General features: G+C 40.2%; 1 protein-coding gene across 1 annotated transcript in view; it reads left to right on the top strand.

Annotated features, from left to right (window-relative positions):
- PARD3B (par-3 family cell polarity regulator beta) overlaps positions 1-22,459 on the top strand; it is a 609,556-nt gene that overhangs the window by 423,125 nt on the left and 163,972 nt on the right. Inside the window, exon 20 of the mRNA XM_032230967.1 lies at positions 8,496-8,795. Within this exon, the coding sequence (XP_032086858.1) occupies positions 8,496-8,795 (300 nt within the window). The remainder of the gene's footprint in view (positions 1-8,495; positions 8,796-22,459) is intronic.

Below are 22,459 nucleotides of genomic sequence, written 5' to 3'. Positions count from 1 at the left end.
CATCTACCTCCATGGAAATTGTGAATGTTGGTTTTGTTTTTAATATGTTGTCTTTGTCTCGTTCCCCCCTTTCCCTTGTCTTTTGTGAGCCGCCCGGAGTCCTCCGGGAGTGGGCGGCATACAAGATAATAAATAAATAAATAAATAAATAAATAAATAAATAAATAAATAAATAAATAAATAAATTTTAAAAGAATTAACCCGAACACTTAGGTCACCTTGTTTTGAAAGCTGCCAAGCTTCTATGTTGATAAAGATCAACAATATTTTGTAAAATAAAATTAGGAAAGTGATCCTTAAACCAGCAAATAATACAGTAAAACAGACAAAACGTCCATAAGGTAGTTCAGATATTGTTTAACTACAAATGAAAGTGTGAACTAAATAAAAAACAGACCATTGATGAACATGTATAGATTTTTTTTCCATGGAGAGGTGAGAAACAAGAAAACAAATGCAATTATAATAGCTCTGTTTAAGAGTTAATCATGGAGAAATTCACATCACCTAGTATTGGCTAACCAAGTACAACATAAGATAGTGTTGAGGAAGCAATTGTAGGTTGCATTTATATAAGAGAAAAAAATAAAGACTTTAAATTTTTCCCACTCTAAATATAAGAGAAAATTGTGGTGTCCCGATTCTTACTTTTGTTCTATACCAAGTTCCAGAACTGACAGCAAAACTATCAAACTTGAAGGGAAATTATAAGTGAGATTAATTAAACCTTTGTGCTGATGGGGTTCTCCTTAGTTCCAGGTTTAAGTATTTCTGAAGTTTTAGAAGAAAATGAACCTAATCATAGTGTTATTAAGAAGCCTCCTCAAGGCTTTCCTTGTAGAACCGTGTCGGCCACCTGCAGAACTGCTATCCATATTTTTGTATTCATTTCTACCTATTCATTACTTTCACAGTAGCATACAATTAATGGAGATATTTCCACTTGCTAAAGTATAATAATACCACTGGTAGTACTAGTATTTATAGAAATTGAACAAAGAGCTCTCCTTGGGCCTTGGCCAACTAGATATCTTTACAACCATTTCTTTGTAAAACTCTAGTGCAGGGATGTCAAACTCAATTTCATTTGGAGAAGCATCAGGGTTGTGTTTGACCTTGGGGGGGGCGTGGCCAGCTCGATATCACTCATGTCAGGGGTGCCTGTGGAGGCCCAAGCCCTCTATACCTCCCAATGACCCATAAGATCCCACAGGCTGGGCCTCCTCCGGGTATCGTCGACCGGACAATGCCAGTTGGCAACTACTCAGGGAAGGTCTTTCTCTGTAGCTGCCCCGGCCCTGTGGAATGATCTACCCGCAGAGATCCGGACCCTTCCCACTCTCTCGGCCTTCCGGGAAGCCATTAAAACCTGGCTGTTCTGGCAGGCCTGGGGCTGTTGACCCCAAAATACGGTCCAGCCCCACTCAGAATGGAGTGCATGATGTATGGTATTTTATATCTATTCTTCTTCCCTGTATCTTACTTTATTTTCTTTTTTATTATTATTATTTTTGTATTGTAAGCCGCCCGGAGTCCTACGGGATCGGGCGGCATATAAATGTTATTAAACTTTAAACTCTACCAGCAGAAAAGGACTCCCAGCTCCGTTTTCGGCTGTGATGGCCTCCTGCAACCCTCTGCCACCCCACAGCTCCGTTTTCATTGGCAGAGGCACTGCGGGCTTGTCCTTCGCTGTTTCCAGGACAGCCCCACGGGGACAGATCTAAGCACCCTGCATGGGGATCCTGCACCTTGAGTTTGACACTCCTGTCTAGTGTGAGAAAAATTAAACTATTCTGAAACAAGGGTTAATAAACAGACTAATACAGTTTTTAAAGCCAAATTAAGAGCTTTCATCTTTATAAACGCAACTCTCCCATATAATAGTATATGAGATGGTTCCACCACAAAACCGCGGAGGACAAAAGCGCGCTCGACGAAAGTGCGCATTTGACGTCATCACAGCGCGACGAAAACATCGCGCTGTGATCGAAAAATGTAAAAATAAAGCGAAAACCTTACCCTAACCCCCCCAAACCTAACCCTAAACCTAACCCTAAACCTAACCCTTAACCTAACCCTAAATCTAACCCTAAACCTAACCCTTAACCTAACGCTAAACCTAACGCTAACCCTTAACCTAACGCTAAACGTAACCCTAATGCTCTAAACCTAACCCTAACCCTTAACCTAACCCTGAACCTAAACCTAACCCTTACCTTTATGTGAATTGGCTTGCTTTAATTTTAATTTTATTTCAATTTTTATTTTTTTTCGTCGCACTGTGATGACGTCAAATGCGTGCTTTCGTCGAGCGCGATTTTGTCCTCCGCGCTTTTGACGGGTCACGATATGAGATACTATTCCATATTATATGTGGGTGAGAGAGAAGGTATGAGAGTGTAAACAGTCCAGTTAGTTTTCAACACTCTCTTCAATTGTCTCCCTTTCTTTTTTTATTGGTGCATTGATTTGTCCATGGAAGTCAGTGGTGGGTTTCAAAAATTGTTGGAACCTACTCTGTGGGTGTGGCCTCCTTTGTGGGAGTGGCTTGCCACCCATGTGACTGGATGGGAGTGGCTTGCCGCCCATGTGACCGGATATGAAATTATGAATTAGTACTTAGGTTGGTCCAAGTAGCTATTCAGAAACTCTGGCATTGAAGCATGCAAGTCTTAAAGCTGTCAAGTTACAAGATCTTTGCCAGTGGTGGGTTTCAAAAATTTTTGGAACATCTTCTGTAGGTGTGGCCTGCTTTCCGGGTCCACTGGTGGAACCTCTTCTAACCGGTTCGATAGAGTTGACGAACCAGTTCTACTGAATAGGTGTGAACTGGTAGGAACCCACCTCTGATGGAAGTCCATTTCAGATGTTAGAGTGCAAGACTGCTCCAACAAGATTTTTGTTCTTGCCGCTGACAAATTCTAGGTTTTAACTTTCCATATATTTATCCTTGTGCTTATTCCAGCTCAACACTGAACAGGCTAGCAGGAATTCCTCTTTTCTCTTTGCTGTGTGATCTTTCTTTCATCTTCCTTTAAGGATTCTTTAGAGAATTAAGCCTTTTTTCTCAACAGTTCCCTAATTATGAGCTGAGATTGTTGCCGTATAGAAATAAAAGGAGATGCCGCTTCTTTATAGTTATCTGTTGTAACATCAGACCCTTGACTCGAGTCTGTTGCTGTATGCTTTCAATCCCTGCTACTTTCCAGGGATTCCTTCCATTTGAGGGATAGCTCCCTTTTCTATCTTGGAATATGCTCTTGTGTCTCAATGACAATAATAAACATGTTGCTTATTCATAATTAAAGGCTGACTATAATAGAGTATTCTTCTCTTTTATAACTGATTTAGGCTTTTCACCATGGGTAAATCTTTTGGGCAGGATTGGGCTTCAGATTTAGTAACCAAGGTTTAGAGAACAGATTTTCTGATAATAAAGTCTTACATTTAGGCAAGAAAAAATAAAAGTACAAATATAGATTGGGAGAAGCCAGGCTTAATAGCAGTAACTCTGAGAGGGATCTTGGAGTCGTAGTGGACAATCAGTTAAATATGAGCCAACAGTGTGCGACAGCAGCCAAAAAAGCCACTGCAATCCTAACAATTGCATCAACAGAGGGATTCAATCAAGATTATGTGAAGTACTAATACCATTCTATAAAGCCTTAGTAAGACCACACTTAGAATACTACATCCAGTTTTGGTCACCACACTATAAAAAAGATGTTGAGACTCTAGAAAGAGTGCAGAAAAGAGCAACAAAGATGACTAGTGAACTGGAGCCTAAAACACATGAAGAATGGTTACAGGAACTGGGCAGAGCTAGTCTAGTGAAGAGAAGGACCAGGGGAGACATGATAGCAGTGTTTCAATATTTGAGGGGCTGCCCCAGAGAGGAAGGGGTCAACCTAATTTCCAAAGCACCTGAAGGCCAGACAAGGAATAATGGATGGAGAAATTAATCCTAGAAATAAGGAGAAATGTTCTGATAATGAGAACAATCAACGAATAGAACCATCTTGCTTTCAGAAGTTGTGCATGCTTCATCACTGGAAATTTTCAAGAAGAGACTGGACTGCCATCTGTCAAAAATGGTGTATGGTTCTGCTTGGAGGGGTGGGAGGGTTGGACTAGATGATCTATAAGATCTCTTCCAACTCTATTATTCTGTCGTGATGTTTTGCCAGGAAATGTGGTTGATCCTAATTGATCCTTTGTTCATGAGTGTTGATTCCCGATTGGTTCTTTGGGCTGGGTTCTGGTTGACTCCTGATCCAAGTAAGTTTCTGATTTGCCCATTTTGGGGAGCTGATTCCTGGTTTGTCCTGATTTTGGACAGGAGTTTGATGTGGCACAGGGTCACATGCTTAGAAACTTGCCTGAAGATCAAAGTTATGAATACTACTTTTACTGTAAGTAGCAGAATCTTGTAATTCAGTGGTGGGATTCAGCCAGTTCGCACCTATTCGGGAGAACCGGTTGGTAACTTTCTAAGAGGTTCGGAGTACCGGTTGTTGGAAGAAATCTCCTTTTGTTTTTTTCCCACTTTACAGGGCTAATCCTGTAAGGAAGGCAGGAAGGAAACATTCTGGTGTTGTTTCTAGCCTCATCTTTATTGCCCTGCATTCAGAAACTGCCTCTCCAGTTAACCCTTATTACCATTGTAACAACTAAGGCCGAAGTGCTCATTATCTCATTAACTCTGTCTGGCAGGAATGTGGAATGAGCCTTTCTGGGAGTAATATTTTATTTGGTGGGGGGGCTTGGTTTCTTCCCACAGAGGGAAAGGAGAAAGAAAGAAAGAAAGAAAGAAAGAAAGAAAGAAAGAAAGAAAGAAAGAAAGAAACACCACAGCAATATAGGGCTAGAAAGCTACTCAGAGGTCATCTAGTCCAACCCCCTGCTGCAGCAGGAAACCTTACATTGTCTGGATTATTTTGGTGCCTCTAACAGAGAGGAAAATTGCCAGAAAGGAGAAGGAGTTTACTAGACAAGGCTGCCGTGCAGAGATAGTCATTTACCTATGACTACAATTGAGCCCAAAATTTGGATTGCTAAGCAAGAGCGTTGTTAAGTGAGCTTCATCACAAGTTGGCCATGCCCACCCAGTCACATGACTGCCAAGCCACGCCCACAGAATAGGTAGTGAAAAAAATTTGAAACCCACCCCTGAACATATTAGTGCCTATTCCAAAACTCATAACCTGCCTTCCCTTTCCTAGGTCTCCTGCCTTATGAGAAAGATTTAATTTTGTGCATGTCTTGTTTTCAAAAGCTAATGTGTCCATTTTCATAACTGTAATTGATTGCCAGTTTTTCACTATGTCATTATTACTGGAGTCTCTAAAGGCTGCCACCAGACTCCAACAGCGAGGGGCCCTTTGAGTTGGCTCTGGAGAGGGTTCCGACTCCAAGCAACAGACAGGCTGGTTGGCCACCAGGAGGCGCCTGAGCCTTGGACCAGTAGGGAGGAGACAAGGGAGAGTGATCCGGACGCCAGAAGTGACTTGTTCCTGGATGCCTGGCACCAAAGAGCTAATAGGCGTCAGGAACAATCACGCAGTTACAGGAGGTAATTGCACTCAGCTGGTGGTCATTAGGCTCCTCTCCAGACTATAATAATGACTGCTTGTGTACGCGCCCCTCTTGCAGAAGTCAACGCAGGAACTAATGTCGGAGAACATGATTGTGAGCTTGGCAGGCTGGATTGCTGCCAAGCCTTATCTGTGCTGGATTGCTGCCCAAGCTTGTCTGTGCCGGTTTGCTGCCAAGGACCTGTCTGTCTGTTAATTAAATGCCGTAACTTATCTTTGGCTCGGAGTGTGTATTGGTGTGGGATGAGGGGGGTCAGAACAGTTATACAAATAGTTGCTTTAATCTGGCAAGATTTCTGTCTATAGGCAAATAATAATAAAGAACCACCCAGAAGTACATTCCATGTATTGTTCTTGTTCCTTTGGGGCTACTGTGAGTACCGTACTATGATACATAGGTCGTGTTTGTAAATATCTTTTTAAATACACTAAAGCTTGCAAGGTCTGAAGAAGACTTCTGATTTCAGTCTGCTTTTGATAAAATACCCCTTCATAAAAAGTATGCAAGCATTGCTATAAACTTGATTATCTGACCTTAATTCCTCCTCGTGACAGCTCGAGCCTTGCTTGAGCATCTTTTGTGATCTAGGTATTTACCCTCCTTCAAATTCCTTTTTTGTTCTTGATTTTAATCCACATCCTGCTCCACGGTTCTTAATTTTTTTTCCCTGGTGCAAAAGGGAACGGTTTCACATTTGTTATTCTTTTACCCATTTTTATAGGTGTTTGTTTCCAGGAATACTTTTGTGAGCTACAGAATTTAATAATGGTGAATAAATCCTGACTTTTTAAATTGGCAGCTTTCGTGTGCTTTAATCCTTCTTCTGCTTTTCATTCTTTGCTCTCTATACACCGGGCTCATCTCGCTGCTCTGATCTTTTCTGCTGCTTTTAATTACATAGTGAGGCAGCTGAACATTTCAGTTTCTTATTATTAACAGTGCCTCGTTTAAAGTTTTCAATCATAAAGCAAAATGATGATTCATCTGAATTTGACCATCTTTGAAATTATACCTGCGTGTCTTCCCTACCTCTCTTATTCCCAACAGATTACACAATAGCACTGATTAGTAGCAGCATTTGTAATACCTCTTAAAGATTTATCATCATGGAATACTGTCAGTAATAGTATTTAATTCACTTACGTCTACACAATTCGTCTCTCCCGGCTTCTGTTCATTTCCTTCTCTGTATATTCTCTCTCTGATCTCCACGTAACAAGATATGATATCCCCAAGTTACGAGTTAGGACAAAATGTCGAAAATGTTAATAAATGGCTTTGGGTCTTTTGACTTTTTATCCCACTAATTGCTATTTACACTTGCTATACTTCTCACAAATGAACTTAATGTAGGTGATTCATTAAATTGGGAGGAAAATATGACAAAAGTGGCATTGATAATATTGGCTGGTTCAGAGGCAAACAAGAAAAATATATTTTAGGATATATTTAACCACCGTGTTGCCAGTACAAGTGGTGGGTTTCAAAAATTGTTGGAACCTACTCTGTGGGTGTGGCCTCCTTTGTGGGAGTGGCTTGCCATCCATGTGACCGGATGGGAGTGGCTTGCTGCCCATGTGACCAGATGGGAGTGGCTTGCCGCCCATGTGACTGGATACGAAATTATGAATTAGTACTTAGGTCGGTCCAAGTAGCTATTCAGAAGTTAGTGGTTAGAAGCAATCGTAAAACAAGATATGGAATTAAAACCAGAAATATTTTGTTGGCTATTTGAAAGGGATTATAATATATATTTAATTTTACACATGTTAGCAGCTGCTGGAATTGTGTTTGCACGACAGTGGAAAAACAGAGATATGTAAATGAATAAATATTACAATGTGCAGGAATAAATAAATTGACAATTAAAATCAAGAAGGCTTTGAATACTTTTTCACGTGGGATTGGTTTTTAGCAATTGCCAACTAACGGAAACAGAAATTAGAAATCCAAAAGTATGAAAGAAAACACCAATTATGTAAGGAAAGGTCCCTAAAATGTATAAGGAAATATTACTAGATCATTATTAATGCGTAGATAACTGTGGGACATTACACACCCACCAGTGGTGGGTTTCAAAAAATTTTGGAACCTCTTCTGTAGGTGTGGCCTGCTTTCCGGGTCCACTGGTGGAACCTCTTCTAAGTGGTTCAGTAGATTTGACGAACCGGTTCTACCGAATAGGTGCGAACTGGTAGGAACCCACCTCTAGCCAGTACCCATTGTGATCACTAAAGAAGGAATACATGTATATCCTGATAATATGAGTTTATAAGTCAAGTTGGCTTGCCATTAAATTGATGTAATCAAAGTTCAGTTGAATCAGTTGATTCTGCACCTAATAACGGTAGCAAGACTGTTGGTGGCGCAATACTGGAAGAAGGAAGACCTGCCTACAATTCAAGAATAGACACTGAAAGTCACAAATTTAGCCGAGATGGCTAAAATATCTGCCTATCTTAAAGACCATTCAAATGAGAGATATAAACGAGACTGGAAAAAATGGATTGACTATATACAAAATAAATACGGGACCAAGAAATTCCAGTTAGCCTATGCTTAAGATCAGAAATGATTTAAATTGTTTAAAGTTAATTCAGCAAGAAGAAGCTAAGATCAATGTAGAGATGTCATTAATTTCTTTATTTCTTTTTTCTCAATAGATTTTAGACTGTGTTTGTTAAAAATCCATACCGTGTACGGGTTCTGGGAAGTTGCGGGGGGAAGGAGGAGGGGGGTTGGGGGGAGGGTGGAGGGAGGGAGGGGTATACATTAGGCTAGACAAGAATTTGGTGGTAAACTAGAACTATTTTGACACACAAAAAAGTTCAGTTGAGTAGGCTTCCTGTTTTGTGTCGGCCGTATGTACTAACGTTAGTTGTTGTTGTGTCTCCCAGGATTGGTGCAAAGCATCAGGAACTCCGCCAGAAGCAGATCAGGGGACTTGCTGAGTATTCCACAGGTCCTATGGGAGCCTCACCTGATCTTGATGATGATGAGACAGACCCAAATTATGCACGAGTGAATCACTTCCGAGAAGTATATCCAGTTATCAGCTCCTACCAGCTTTCTTCCCCCCCTGTTTCTGAAGCTTATGGTGGGTGCAGTAACCCTACAGCACCTCTGGACAGGGACCACTTAGAAGGATTATATGCGAGGATAAACAAGCCATCTCACCAGCATGCTCCTGTTGAGAGGTAATACTCACGCCATAGGGGGAAAAAGTTAATGCATGTTTGAATATTTCTATATACAACAACCCTATTGTATGAAATTGACATGATAACTATATTATATTTTGAAGAATTTGATTTGAGTATTTTTTGTCAATGCTTTCCATGATGTACTCCTGCAGTTCCACAACTGCAAGTGGATATTATGTGAGCACAACGAAGACCTTGGAACAGTTTGGAAATATATATATCAGTTGGATGTATTTGTGAAGAGTCAAAAGAGGCATTCTATACATCTTTTTTATGAGCAGAATGCTTCACATACATAGCAAGCTTTCCTTGGAATGTGCCTTCCGTATCTCTTTGGCATCCTCACAAATGAAGTGTTGTTATCTTTGAAATGTATCCCTTTTACTAGCATTATGATTAAGTTGGGCGCTTCTGCTAAGCTTTTTTTGGCAGCCCGTGGCATGTATATTTTGTGAGAGGGATTTCTTACCTTGCCCTTTTACCTGTGCAAATTTTGCAGGATTTTATTACTGTCTTAGCCAGGTACAGCGTTCACAAACAATCTTCTTTTTTTTCCCCCTAGTGTCTTCTTCTAATGTCCTGTTGTTTTGATGATTTGTTAATAGTCACTTTGGTCTCCACCTCCCAAACACACGCATACCCACAATAGAGAGGAAACAGGCCAAATGCAGGTTTAGCAATATGGCACCATGCCCCCAAGTGCTTCAGAAGGCTTTCTGATGCAAATCTGGTCCCATGCTGCTATGATCACAGTTTTTTGTAGTTTTTCAGCACAGGCTTAATGCTGTATAGCCATTGAAGTTCCATGTCAGCATATTCATATTCTCTCATTCTGAAGTCATTTGCTTTGTTTTTTTAATGAAGAGGGAGTCCCCTTGTTTACAGTGTATAATTTTATTCCAAGGGGCCTGAAAGATCTTAAATGATCCAGAATTTATATTTGCTTAAAAGGAAACAAAATAAATTTGCATCATTAGTAGATTCGTTACTCAAAGTCATTATAAAACTGAAATTATTATCAAAAGGCTCTTTCTTTCCCAAGCAGACTTAATTGACCTGCTTCAAATTAAATTTGAGTGCAAATTAAGTAGTTTTCTTTCTGTGCTCTGAAGTCCTGTACTCTTAACAGATCTTTGTGTGCAAGGTTTTTGGGAAAGGGGAATGACATCATTTTATACCCAATTGCTAAAAAAACCTGGTTGTTTATACTCTGTTTTGCTATGTAAGCTTAGAGTTTGCATTTTCCGTATTCTATGATATTATGTGCTCTCAATTAAGCCAGAGGAAGATCCGAGAATGATGGCATATTTATGCAGATTGCAAAACATAGCTTCATAAAACAGATTACTTTTCAGGGTCCTTTGAATAATAAACAGGGAGAAAGGAGCCATTTTTAATCCTTAATGTCAAATTTCTAGGATGATAGCATTATTATTATATGACTGAAAGAAAGCATGTATCCCACAGTCACAGTCAGGGAACCATAACAATGAGATTCTGAAATCTGGCACTGAAGATTACAAAAACTTGTCTTTGATGTCGCTTCCTATGTTTAAACAAGACACTTTTGAGGAACTCCAAAAGTATAAACAAGACAGATAGCTGGAAGTAACTGAAGAAGGAGGACGAAGTCACTACTGAGATGTGTGGAACTGTTGGTGGGGTGGGGGGGCATGCTTGTATAGCTCAGTTTTTGAAATAAAACAAGTGTATTGAATTGAGATTCGTTTTTGGAGAGGCAACTTCAATCTTTGTTCATAGCCAACTTATTTCAATCACTGTAACCAACTGTAATCACTGTTGGTGGGGTGGGGGGGGCATGCTTGTATAGCTCAGTTTTTGAAATAAAACAAGTGTATTGAATTGAGATTCGTTTTTGGAGAGGCAACTTCAATCTTTGTTCATAGCCAACTTATTTCAATCACTGTAACATTTTAAATGTTTTAGCTCTCTTGCAGATATTATGAACAATATTGCTCATATTGTAGATATAAGCTTAAGTGAGTTAGTCCATGTACTATGTTACTTATATAATTAATTATGAAAGCTGATAAAGATGACTGATTGTGGCTTAAATTCGTGGTCCTCCCTCATGGGAGAAATCTGGACAATAATAATAAAAGTATATTCATTTTATGATGCTTTTGATAAAGTATGGACTTACCTTTACTATAACATTGGTATTTGGAGTTTTATTACTGTCCGTTAAGTTTTTCCAGGTGTTTAAAGTGCAAATGTTTTGAAAATGCCATGGATTCTTACTGAGATTTTATTGAGTTTTTATTCTGATTGGGGATTCCTGCTGTTTTTTTTTTTATTTTGTGAGCTGCCCAGAGTTGTGTGAACACACAAACTTGCCTTCACAATAAGCAAGACCAGGCAGGTGTCTGCATCCTTTGGCTGGAGATTCATCCATGGTACTTAAATCAATCGTGTTATAAAGTACATTTTTCAAACATGATAAAATGTTATTATTATTATTTTTTTGTAAAATGACTAACTGGGGAGGATTGCCCATTCATGAACTGGTTGCTACATTAACTGTGGAGAAGTGAAACAGCACAACTTCGAAAGGTACTCCTTGAATTATGACTGTAACTGAATGCTGAAATTTCAGCTGGAAGTCATTGCGGTTATAAGTCAGGGCACCCACATGACCTAAGTAATTTTCTGGCCTGTATCATGGTAAACCCAGTCATCGCAAAGCAAACCCATTCATTTTGCCAAAAACAAGCAAAAAATATTTTGAATTGTGGCCATTTGACCAAAAAACACTCTGACCGGTCATGAAGCTGACTCATCTGTCATCTGATCATTTGACCAGGGAGCATTGGCACAACCATTTATGGTGGTATGGTTGCTTTATGGCAGGAGTGTCAAACTCAAGGTTCAAGGGTCGGATCAAGCCTGTGGTGTGCTTAGATTTGGCCGCCCTGGAAACAGCAAAGGACCAGCCTGCGGTGCCTCTGCCAGTGAAAATGGAGCTCGGAAAGGTTGTGGGCATTCCTCTCAAGCTCCGTTCTCACTAGCAGAGGGTTGCAGGAAACCGTCGAAGCCGAAAACGGAGCTCGGGAGCCCATTTTCACTGGCAGATTGCTCGGGTCGCCATGGGCACTCCTGACACGAGTGACGTTAAGCTGGCCATGCCCACCCCGGCCCTCTTAGATCAAAGCCTGATGTGGCCCTCAGTGAAATTGAGTTTGACACCCCTGCTTTACGGGCTATAAAATGCCAGTTTTGTAAATGTCACCATTTTGAACAGCCATTACTATTATTTATTTATTTATTTATTTAATTTGTATCTCAAGAGACTCAGGGCGGCTTACAAGTAAAAAAGGGAAAGGGAGGACATACAAAAACAAAACAACATTAAAAGATCCACAACATTCACAACCTAGGATGGGGCTGGACAAAATCAACAGCCCCAGGCCTGCCGGAACAGCCAGATCTTAATCGCTTTGTGGAAGGCCGGAAGGGTAGTAAGGGTCCGGATCTCCACGGGGAGCTCTTTCCAGAGGGCCGGAGCAGCTACAGAGAAGGCTCTCCCCTGGGGAGTCGCCAGCCAGCATTGAGCGGCAGATGGAATCCGGAGGAGGCCTACTCTGTGTGATCTTATAGGCCTCTGGGAGGTAATTGGCAGGAGGCGGTCTCTCAGGTAACCAGGTCCGATACCATGTAGGGCAGAAGAGAAGAGTTCACTGAAAAATTTGAAAAATTCTTGCTGGCAAGGACCAACCCACCACCTATTGAAAAATAGCTTTGAAGCAATTCACTGATATTTATTTTAAAATGTTTATATTTCAATTTTGGACAAAATTCCATGATGCCCTTCAAACAAAAATAGATTTTATTTCCTCCACCAGGCAGCTCTGTAATAGGAATTTTAGCTTTTTATGTCCTTGCCCATTATTATTTTTTTTTAATCTGCCATTTAATTTTAAATGCTAATATGAGTGTGAGTAATTAAAAAGCCAAAATTGACTATGAGGTTAGTAAGCTGCAAGAATGGGAAAAGGGAGATCATTATGCCTCTGTTCATGGGTAGCTATTTGCAAAACAACTGATAATGTGCAAAATGAAGATTTTATAAATGGCATTTTAAATCAATGGGTAATGGCTTGAAGATTAATTAAATAGAGCTATCCCAAAGAGAACCTGCTACAATCTTGTTTATAGGCCAGGCACTTACAAAGTGAAAGTGCAGGAAAGCTATGCTACTTCCATTTTGCAGACAAACAGTATAGAGTGTTTTATTTCTTGAACCTTTTGATTACCTTTCCAAAAATGCATAGGTTTCTTAATTAATATGTTCAAGGTCAGAAAATGCAGAATATGTTAAGATAAGTAACCGACATAAAACAAATTATAGGGCTTTGAATTTATTCTTTGACCGGTATTGCATTTCCTAATCATGAGTGTTCTGGGGACAGTGCAAAGAATGAAAACATTGCCATTTGTGCGAGCTACAAAAAATGCAATATCCCTGGAATGAAAGTGCTAGCTTGGGGAAAATATTTGGATTTCAAGGCAGCTGCATATTTTATGTCATTTTATTTATTGTGCAATAATATGGCTGCCTGGAAAAACCATTGCAATGAAGTGTTCATTCCTAGACTATACTCAAATATGCACTTCACCACAGATGTTGTGAGTATATTGAGTTGTGGAAGAATAACTATAGCACCAAAAGAGAAATAATGGCTGTTTGTGACATTGTGACATGTACAGTGTATACATTTCTAGTTGTTATGTACATATTTTGGCTCTCTGCTTTTTCAGACCAAACCAGGGAGCATAAATATCTTGGTTTTTCAGTGAAGAAATCATTTCTCTGTACTGTCATGTTTATTATTAGAAAAATTGACAATTAGACTTTCAAGCCTGGGTTATATGAAGGATGAATGAACGATCTGCCATTGCAGATGTAGTTTTTCTCTCTTTGATTCTGTACCTACTGTAACAATGAGCTTGCTCAAATTGCCTTTGAGTAACTCTATCATGCGGTAAATAAAAGATAACCATGAACGCTAGAAGGCTGATACTCCTATTCCCCAAAGGGAAAGTCTTTGTCAATGTGAATTATAAACCGACTCTCTTTCCCATTTATCAGAGAAGCATAATATAAAGCAATTTTCAAACCTGAGTGATTAATATGATTAAACAAAGATGTCAGGCCCAGATCTTCCATCTATATCCAAATAAATACTTTAGTTGACCAGGTGATCTCATAAACATGAGGTCAGCATGGGGCAACCAAACGGGTCCCTTGGCATTTACTACATGCTACATTCTGTGAAAGATTTGTTAAGACAGTAATGGAAAATCTTAATGCATGAAGTGGAAGAAGAGATGGACACGTACAATGAGGACTGAGATGACACACCGTGTTGGAAATGTGTGCAATACGCTTCTAGAATCCCACATTTTTAAGATGAGGGAAACTTTCATGGGCTTCTTTGTCTAATGCTAAGGCAATTACAAGATGCCTCAGTTTTAAAAGAGAAAAAGCAAATATTATTCATAGCTATAATAATTGTTAATACTTTATGTGTTTATTATTGCTGTCAGAGGTGGGAATCTATGATTGGGGAAGGCATTAGATTTAGAGATCCCAGTTAAGCTGGGTGCAACTGAATTGGTTAAAAAAAGTGATTCATATCAAAAATGTCCTCTGAACCAGAGGTTCACCCAGCCCCCGGTCCGTGGATCAGCACCGGTCTGCGGCATCTGCTAGCACCTGGGGCATAGAAACGAGCGGAACACCATCGGTGGGATGCAGGCAGCATGCAAAACCACACCTCCTCTGGTCCATGGAAAAACCTCTCGCCACAGAACTGGTCTCAGGTCAGTGGTGGGTTTCAAAAAAATTTCGAACCTACTCTGTGGGTGTGGCCTCCTTTGTGGGAGTGGCTTGCCGGCCATGTGACCTGGTGGGAGTGGCTTGCCGGCCATGTGTTCTCTCTCTCTCTTTCTCTCTCACTCTCTCTCTCGCTCTCTCTCTCTCTCTCTCTCTCTCTCTCTCCTTTTGTCTCTCTGTCCCTTTTTCCTTTTTTTCTTTCATCTCTCTCTCACTTTTTCTTTCTTTTTTTCCTTAATGTCTCTCTCTTTCTCTCTCTCTCTCTCTCTCTCCTTCCTTTTGTCTCTCTGTCCCTTTTTTCCTTTTTTTCTTTCATCTCTCTCTCACTTTTTCTTTCTTTTTCTTAATTTCTTTCTCTCTCTCTCTCTCTCTCTCTCTCTCTCTCCCTCTCTCCTTCCTTTTGTCTCTCTGTCCCTTTTTCCTTTTTTTTCTTTCATCTCTCTCTCACTTTTTCTTTCCTTTTTCCTTTTTTATTTCTTTCCTTCTTCCTTTCTCTTTCTCTTTCTCTCTCGTGTGTGAGTCTGTGTTTGTGTGTTTGTGTGTCAGTGGTGGGTTTCAAAATTTTTGGAACCTCTTCCGTGGGTGTGGCCTGCTTTCCGGGTCCACTGGTAGAACCTCTTCTAACCGGTTCGGTAGATTTGACGAACCGGTTCTACCGAAAGTGGTGCGAACTGGTAGGAACCCACCTCTGTCTCTGGTGCTCAAAAGGTTGAGAGGGGAAACTGCTCTGAATTTTCTGATGATTACGAAGTGGTAAAAGGAGACGATGCACAGCTATTATAACATCAGATAATGGAGATTTAAGGCTGTAATACGAGAACTTGATACATACTATAATAATAAAGTCTTTTTGAGATTATTTGCACCTACCCAAATTTTGTGTTTAAAGTTTTTTTGCTATAGCAGCAGTGAGAATGGGAGTTTCATCTGTCTGTCAAAAGCTGCACCTTTTGGTCGTTACTGCTGTTAGAAAGAAGACAAAATAACTCTTTTGGTTTACATAGCCTTAGATCTGTGGTGAAATTCAATTTCTTTTACTACCAGTTCTGTGGGCGTGATTTGGTGGGCGTGGTGTGGCTTGGGGGTTGTGGCAGGGAAAGGATACTGCAAAATCTCCATTCCCACTCCAGTTTGGGGCCACCCAGAGGTGGCATTTGCCGGTTCTCCGAACTACTCAAAATTTCCACTCTGATTCTCCAGAACCTGAACCTGCTGGATTTCACCCCTATCTTAGATCTCACAGTTGGGTTATGCTTCTCATTCTCCTCCAACAAACAAAAAAAATTATCTGCTGGGGCAAATTATGCATTTTTTTAAGTATTACCAATTTGCCATCTAACTAAAATTATGAGGAGAGGCATTTTTTCTGGTAGGTTATGTCACCTGAATTGATTGATTTGACTTTATATACCATCGAATCATGACTTGACTCTTAGTGACCACCTAGATTTTCTTCATGACAATCTGCCCCTAACTTGGTTTTTCAGGTCTTCCAATGATCAATCCATCATCTCCCTTGTAAGTGAATCTATCCATGTGTTCAGCTGCAGCGTATTTTTCGATTAATTTCTTGGCTGGTCCTAAAGGTCTGTAGCTTCCCCCACTTCAATAACTTTTTTGTCAGTTTTAAGGCTGCTTGATGTCCTTCTGGCCATTAATTTGGTCTTGTTTGCATTTGATTTTAATCTCTCTTTTTTTCATTGTGTTCCTTGATTATTATTTCTAAATCTTGCAGATCCTTTGTATTTAGGCTATTAGGATAGTGCATAGCACAATACAGATTATTATTATAAGAGCCGAGGTGGCGCAGTGGTTAAATGCAGCACTGCAGGCTACTTCAGTTGACTGCAGTTCTGCAGTTCAGCGGTTCAAATCTCACCGGCTCAGGGTTGACTCAGCCTTCCATCCTTCTGAGGTGGGTAAAATGAGGACCCAGATTGTTGTTGGGGGCAATATGCTGACTCTGTAAACCGCTTAGAGAGGGCTGAAAACCCTATGAAGCGGTATATAAGTCTAACTGCTATTGCTATTGCTATTGGTATGTCTTCCTCCAGTTTTAAAACCACAATCATTTTTTTTCCAATCAACTACCCTTAATATATATTTGATATATGGTTGAATAAATTAAGGGAAAGTATTATAGCCTTGTCATGCTAATTTGCCCACCTGAAGCCAGTCTGTTTTGCTATATTCTGTCTATATTGTTCTATGACCTGTATATAAGATTCTTGTGAGAACAATGAGATGTTTTGGAATTCCTGTTTTTCTTAGCGCATTCCAAAGGTTGATGTGATCAACACATTCAAAGGCCTTTTTATAATCAATCAAGCACCTACTGATTTATTTTGATATTCTTTGTTTTTCTTGATTAGCCAGTGGGAATCGCAATAACATCCCATGTTCCCTGGCTTATTTTTAAAGCCATCTTGAATCTGGCCTCTCTTTTTACATATAGGGCTCTAAATTTGTATAGGATGACCATAATTACTCTCCTAGCATGTAAAATTAAGAATATTGTACAATAGTTTTTACAGTCTGTTAAGTCTCCTCTTTGATATTGGAAAGAAGATTGATTCTTCTAGTCTGTTGCCCACTGTGTCAATCTCCAGATTTTCTGGCACACAAAATCCTTATTGATTCTTCTTCTGTCACATGCCCTATTTTATGAGTGTTCCAGAGGGCCTTGTAGCTTCTAGTTGGGTAAATGACGAGAGTGCTGATCTCACTTCATTTCTAATATTAGAGGTTCTTGTAAATAGGGAATATCTTCTAAGATCTCTTGGATGTTGATATCTTTACTTTACAGGATTTCAGTATACTCCTTCCTTCTGATTCTTTGAATGCAGAGGTGGGTTCCTGCTTTTTAAATAACCTTCTGGGATTATTATTTTTTTAAATTTTCCAGTGTAAACATTCAGGTAACATTTTCCAACTTTAGATCATGTCTCCATTGTCATGTGATTAAAAACTATTGTCTAATGTGTGGCCTCCCTTGTAAGTCACATCAGAGATAGCATGGGTTAACTCATTGGTGGCCATGAATGGTAGATTGAAGTCCCCCAGAACCATAAATGTGGGGTACACCAAACACCATAAGCCTGGAGAACATCAATAACAACCTAGCAGAGGTGGATTCCTACCAGTTCGCACCTAGTCGGTAGAACCGGTTCATCAAATCTACCGAACTGGTTAGAAGAGGTTCCACCAGTGGACCCGGAAAGCAGGCCACACCTACAGAAGAGGTTCCAAAAATTTTTGAAACCCACCACTGGTCCTTGGATATGATTATTCTACACTATCATGCTCGTATTTATAAAACTCAGTGCCTCTGTGAAAGGTAAGGATGACTGCTGCTGCGTTTGTGGTGCAATCAGAACACTTTGTGTGTTGAAGTTGTTTTAACGCAAACCAAAGATTCCTTTTAAGAAACAAGTTTACATCCTATTCTTATGCATGCCAGGGCTGTGTGTGAGGTAATTTAAGGTGTTCTGACAAGTGTCGTCGGCATCTTCATATCCGGTCACATGGGCGGCAAGCCACTCCCATCCGGTCACATGGGCGGCAAGTCACTCCCACAAAGGAGGCCACACCCACAGAGTAGGTTCGAACAATTTTGAAACGCACCACTGGTTCATTGGTGTCCTTTGCCATCCCCTTTTGAGTTCAGAGTTCTTTCAAAGATTTTCCTTGATTTCCCCCCATGTTTTCTGTTTCCATCTTCAATGTTGTTATAGTTATTGCTGTGGTACTGCTCCCTGTAGCTTCTTATAGCTCTCTGAAACTCTTGGTTAACGTCCTTTCTGAGATTTTTGTCATTCTTGGCTTTGACATCTTTTTTTCTTCTTGGCAATTTTCACAGTTTGTTCTGCTATCAGTGTGCTTTCTTCTCTTTTTATTTATTTTTGGCAGTCTCTTTTCACATTAATCCTTAACAACTTCATGCAAGTTCACTGCATAATTCCTCTCCTTTTTATACATGAGATGCGGTACTTCAAAGCAATTTGAAGTGGTATATATTTAAGATCATGTAGTGGAAACTGACTGCATTCTTCTTTTCCTTTATCTGAACTTGGAACTTGTACAAGAGCAGCTTGTTATCTGTTCCACAGTCAGCACCTGGCCGTGACTTCGATGCCTATAATTGAGGTCCTCTATTTTCTTTTAGCAATAATATATCCATTTATTTCTATATACTTCATCTATATACTTCATGCACAGAAGTATCATTGAAGACAATATTTAGCTACGAAGAAATCATTGGAGTGACTGGAATTGATAATTGAATCTCCTGCTTCATTTCAGTTTCTTAAACCATACTGTCTAGCTACATTTTTCTCTTTAATGTTCCCAACTTTGGCGTTCCTGTCCCTGGGTGGGTGTGGTGGCTCAGTGGTTAAGATGCTGGGTTTGTCTGCTGGAAAACCAGCAGCCAAGGTTTGAGACCTGAGTACTGCACAATGGGATGAGCTCCTATCCTTGCCCCAGCTCCTGTCAACCCCGCAGTTCGAAAGCATGCAAATGTGAGTAGCTAAATAGGTACCATTTGTTGGGAAGGTGTTCTGACCCCCCTCCTCCATCCAGGAACGAAGGCCAAAAGCAAATGTAAATAAGAATACTTTTAATCAGTCCAGACTCTCGTTGGCTGCAAGCCCAAAATAAACAAAGAGATAAGCACTCTGGCAGCAAGTCCTACAAACCTAAGCAATGCAAAACAAGCTCTCACAGCAAACCAATTCTCAAAGTTGGCTTCTCCTAATCGTGAACGTTGACTCCTGCAAAAGGGCGTGGCACAAGCAGTCTCTTTTATAATCAGGGGAGGATCTTAATCAGCATCAGCTAAGCGTAATCATCTCCTACAATTACACAGTTCTTTCTGCTGAGTAGCCCTTCGATGAATGCATCCCGAAACAACTCACAAGTGTTTTCCTGAACACTCCCTCTGATCCAAGGCTCCGTCACCACCTGGAGGCCAACCAGTCTCTCTGCGCCCTGCTCGGAGTTGGCACCCTGTCCAGGGTCCTCCACCTCCTCCAGGGCCGACTCATAAGTCCCCTCGCTGTCGGAGTCTGGCGGCAGCTCCAACGGCTCCTGCCGGGCACAACAGGAAGGTAACAGCACTCCATGATGTAAAGCTGGCCACGTGTACACAGAAATGTCTTTGGACAGCACTAATCAATAGCAATAGCAGATTTTTATATACCGCTTCATAGGCTTTCAGCCTCCCTAAGCGGTTTACAGAGTCAGCATATTGCCCCCAACAACAATCCGGGTCCTCATTTACCCACCTCGGAAGGATGGAAGGCTGAGTCAACCCTGAGCCGGTGAGATTTGAACCGCTGAACTGCTGATCTAGCAGTCAGCCTGCAGTGCTGCATTTAACCACTGCGCCACCTTGGCTCTATAACTCAATCGCTTGAAACAAAAGATGAGCAAACACTACCACTCATCCACCCACCCGTAATCAGCAACGACTAGCAGAGTAAAATCCTCCTTTACATTTTACCTTTATTCTTGTCCCTTTATTCTTATTCTGTTAATTTCAAATCAAAGTTGATAATAAAAATCATCAACCTCCTCAGCAGTTGGAGCATAACTTGAATGATCGTCATAGTAAAGGCTTGTCAACAAAGTTTAATTAATATTATTTGGCAGTTGATTACATTATAGCCAAATGCATGCCATCGAAGAGCTACTAGGCGTCAGGAACAATTACGCAATTACAGGAAGTAATTGCACTCAACTGGTGGTCATTAGGCTCCTCTCCAGACTATAAAAAAGACTGCTTGTGCACACGGCTTCTTGCAGAAGTCAACCCATTGACTAAAGAGAACTGTTGTAACTAACTTGGCAGGCTGGATTGCTGCCAAGGTTTGTCTGAGTTGCTGTCCAGGTCCTTATCTGTTGTTTGCTTGGCTTTCAGCCACCAAGATTTTGGTCTTGCTATTAAAGTACATTCTAGTTAAGCTTGTCTCGGCTTTCATTACTGGACAGAGGAGGGGGTCAGAACAGGTACCTGTTTGCTTTAGCCAGGAAGCTTCACACCTTGGATGACCCTTCTGGGAATATATATTCTTGGCATACACTCCCAATATTCTTTGCTCATCCCCAGGAACATCCCCCATCCCTCTACCAGCACAGCAAGATTTGGGAAGGGAATGTACCTAGATCGAATTCCAGAAAAACACCAAGCCAAGAAAAGATATCAAGAATAGAAAATAACGTATGGTAACATTGTGGAAAATCTACCTATGGCTCACCATTATGGATTTAAAAAGAGTTTTATTTTTATATATTAGCAGCACAAGATGTCCAAATACAAAATTCTGTTCATCTAGAATTAGGAGGTTTTAAAAATGCATGAATATACTTGGCACCTGTAGTGAAATGCAATATTGGATGGGTAGCTGTAGGCAAATCACTTTGAGTCCTTTGAAAACAGTTAGTTAATAAATAAATAAATACATATGTACTTTGTGAAGTTGGAAAAGCAATACATCACTCAGTCTGTATAGAGAAGAGATGTACAGTATATTTCATGTTCTTAACCATTTTGAGGTCACCTCATACTCCATAGATCAGGTGTGGTCAGTTCATGTTCCTGGGCAAACAACATGTCCATTTTTTAGGAATATCACAAATGTAATTATTTGCAATGAAAGTTCACTGCGATTTTTCATAGTTTTACAATTCTGATTACTTTAATTCCAGTGACAAGATGGCCTCCCCCCCCCAACACATTTCCCTATGCTCATGACACTGTTCAAATATTTCTATGAGCTTTTTTGCACTATCACCCAAAATCATTTTGGAGTACTCATGAGCAAATAGAACTGCATTATCTAGCTGATGATGATAAGATTGGTTATTCTGTGGTAGATTGCTTCATTGTACATATCCTGCATTGAATCTTATTGCTATTTTCCTTCTGATTTTCTGCTTCTCATCTTGAATAATTTGCTATAATCTGCAAACTCACCACTGATGCACAAATTGGAATCATCAATCCAATCCATTCATTTATAAAAAGTAAAGAACCCTGGTGCATATTAATTCATTGGGGGAAAAAATTGTTCCAGTTCTCCTAGATGGCTTTTTAAAAGGGATGTCTAAACTCTCCCCAAAATAATCTGAAAAGAAGAGTGATCCTAAATAATCTGTAAATAGTATTAAAGTAAATGTCACTCCCTTTCAAGACGCCATGCTGGTAAATCTTCACCAAGGCCGTTCCTTCTCTGTATATCTCAATTTTAGTTAATAACGCTTTCGACTGTAGACCAGAAGTAAGCCTAATATGTCTGTAATGCTATAAATTATCCAAGATCACTTTTTTTAAAAATGGTGATGCTCTCTTCCAATTATCTAAAAGAAAAAGGATGATTAATAAATGGGAAATTAGGTGGGGTGTTAGGGGGGAGGGGGGATATATAGTATGTGTTAGATTTTATAGTAACGCAATTGCACTTGTATACTGTTGCTCTTTAATTTAACTGTAAAAATAGGACAAGCTGAATATATTAATAGATAGTAGAAATACACCGAAGGGAGGAGTAGAGGGATAGAAGAAAGAGGGGTAGAGAGGGTGGGAGAGAGACGGGAGGGAGGGTGAGAAGGAAGGGAGGGAGTGTACTGGGAGAGAGGAGTGATAGAGGGGGAGGGGAAGTAGGGTAGAGGGGAATGTTGGAGGGAAGAAGGAAAGTTGGAGGGGGGCGAAAGAAAGGGTGTATGGAGGGTCGAAGTGGTACATTGGGTTTGTATTTTTTGGGTTATTGTTGACAAGAGGAATGGCTGTGTTTATTGTTTA

This window comes from Thamnophis elegans, chromosome 1 (assembly GCF_009769535.1).
Source record: "Thamnophis elegans isolate rThaEle1 chromosome 1, rThaEle1.pri, whole genome shotgun sequence".
NCBI classification, from domain to species: domain Eukaryota; kingdom Metazoa; phylum Chordata; class Lepidosauria; order Squamata; family Colubridae; genus Thamnophis; species Thamnophis elegans.
The sequence above is the reverse complement of the archived record's forward strand: the minus strand, read 5'-3'. Positions and strand labels throughout refer to the sequence as shown.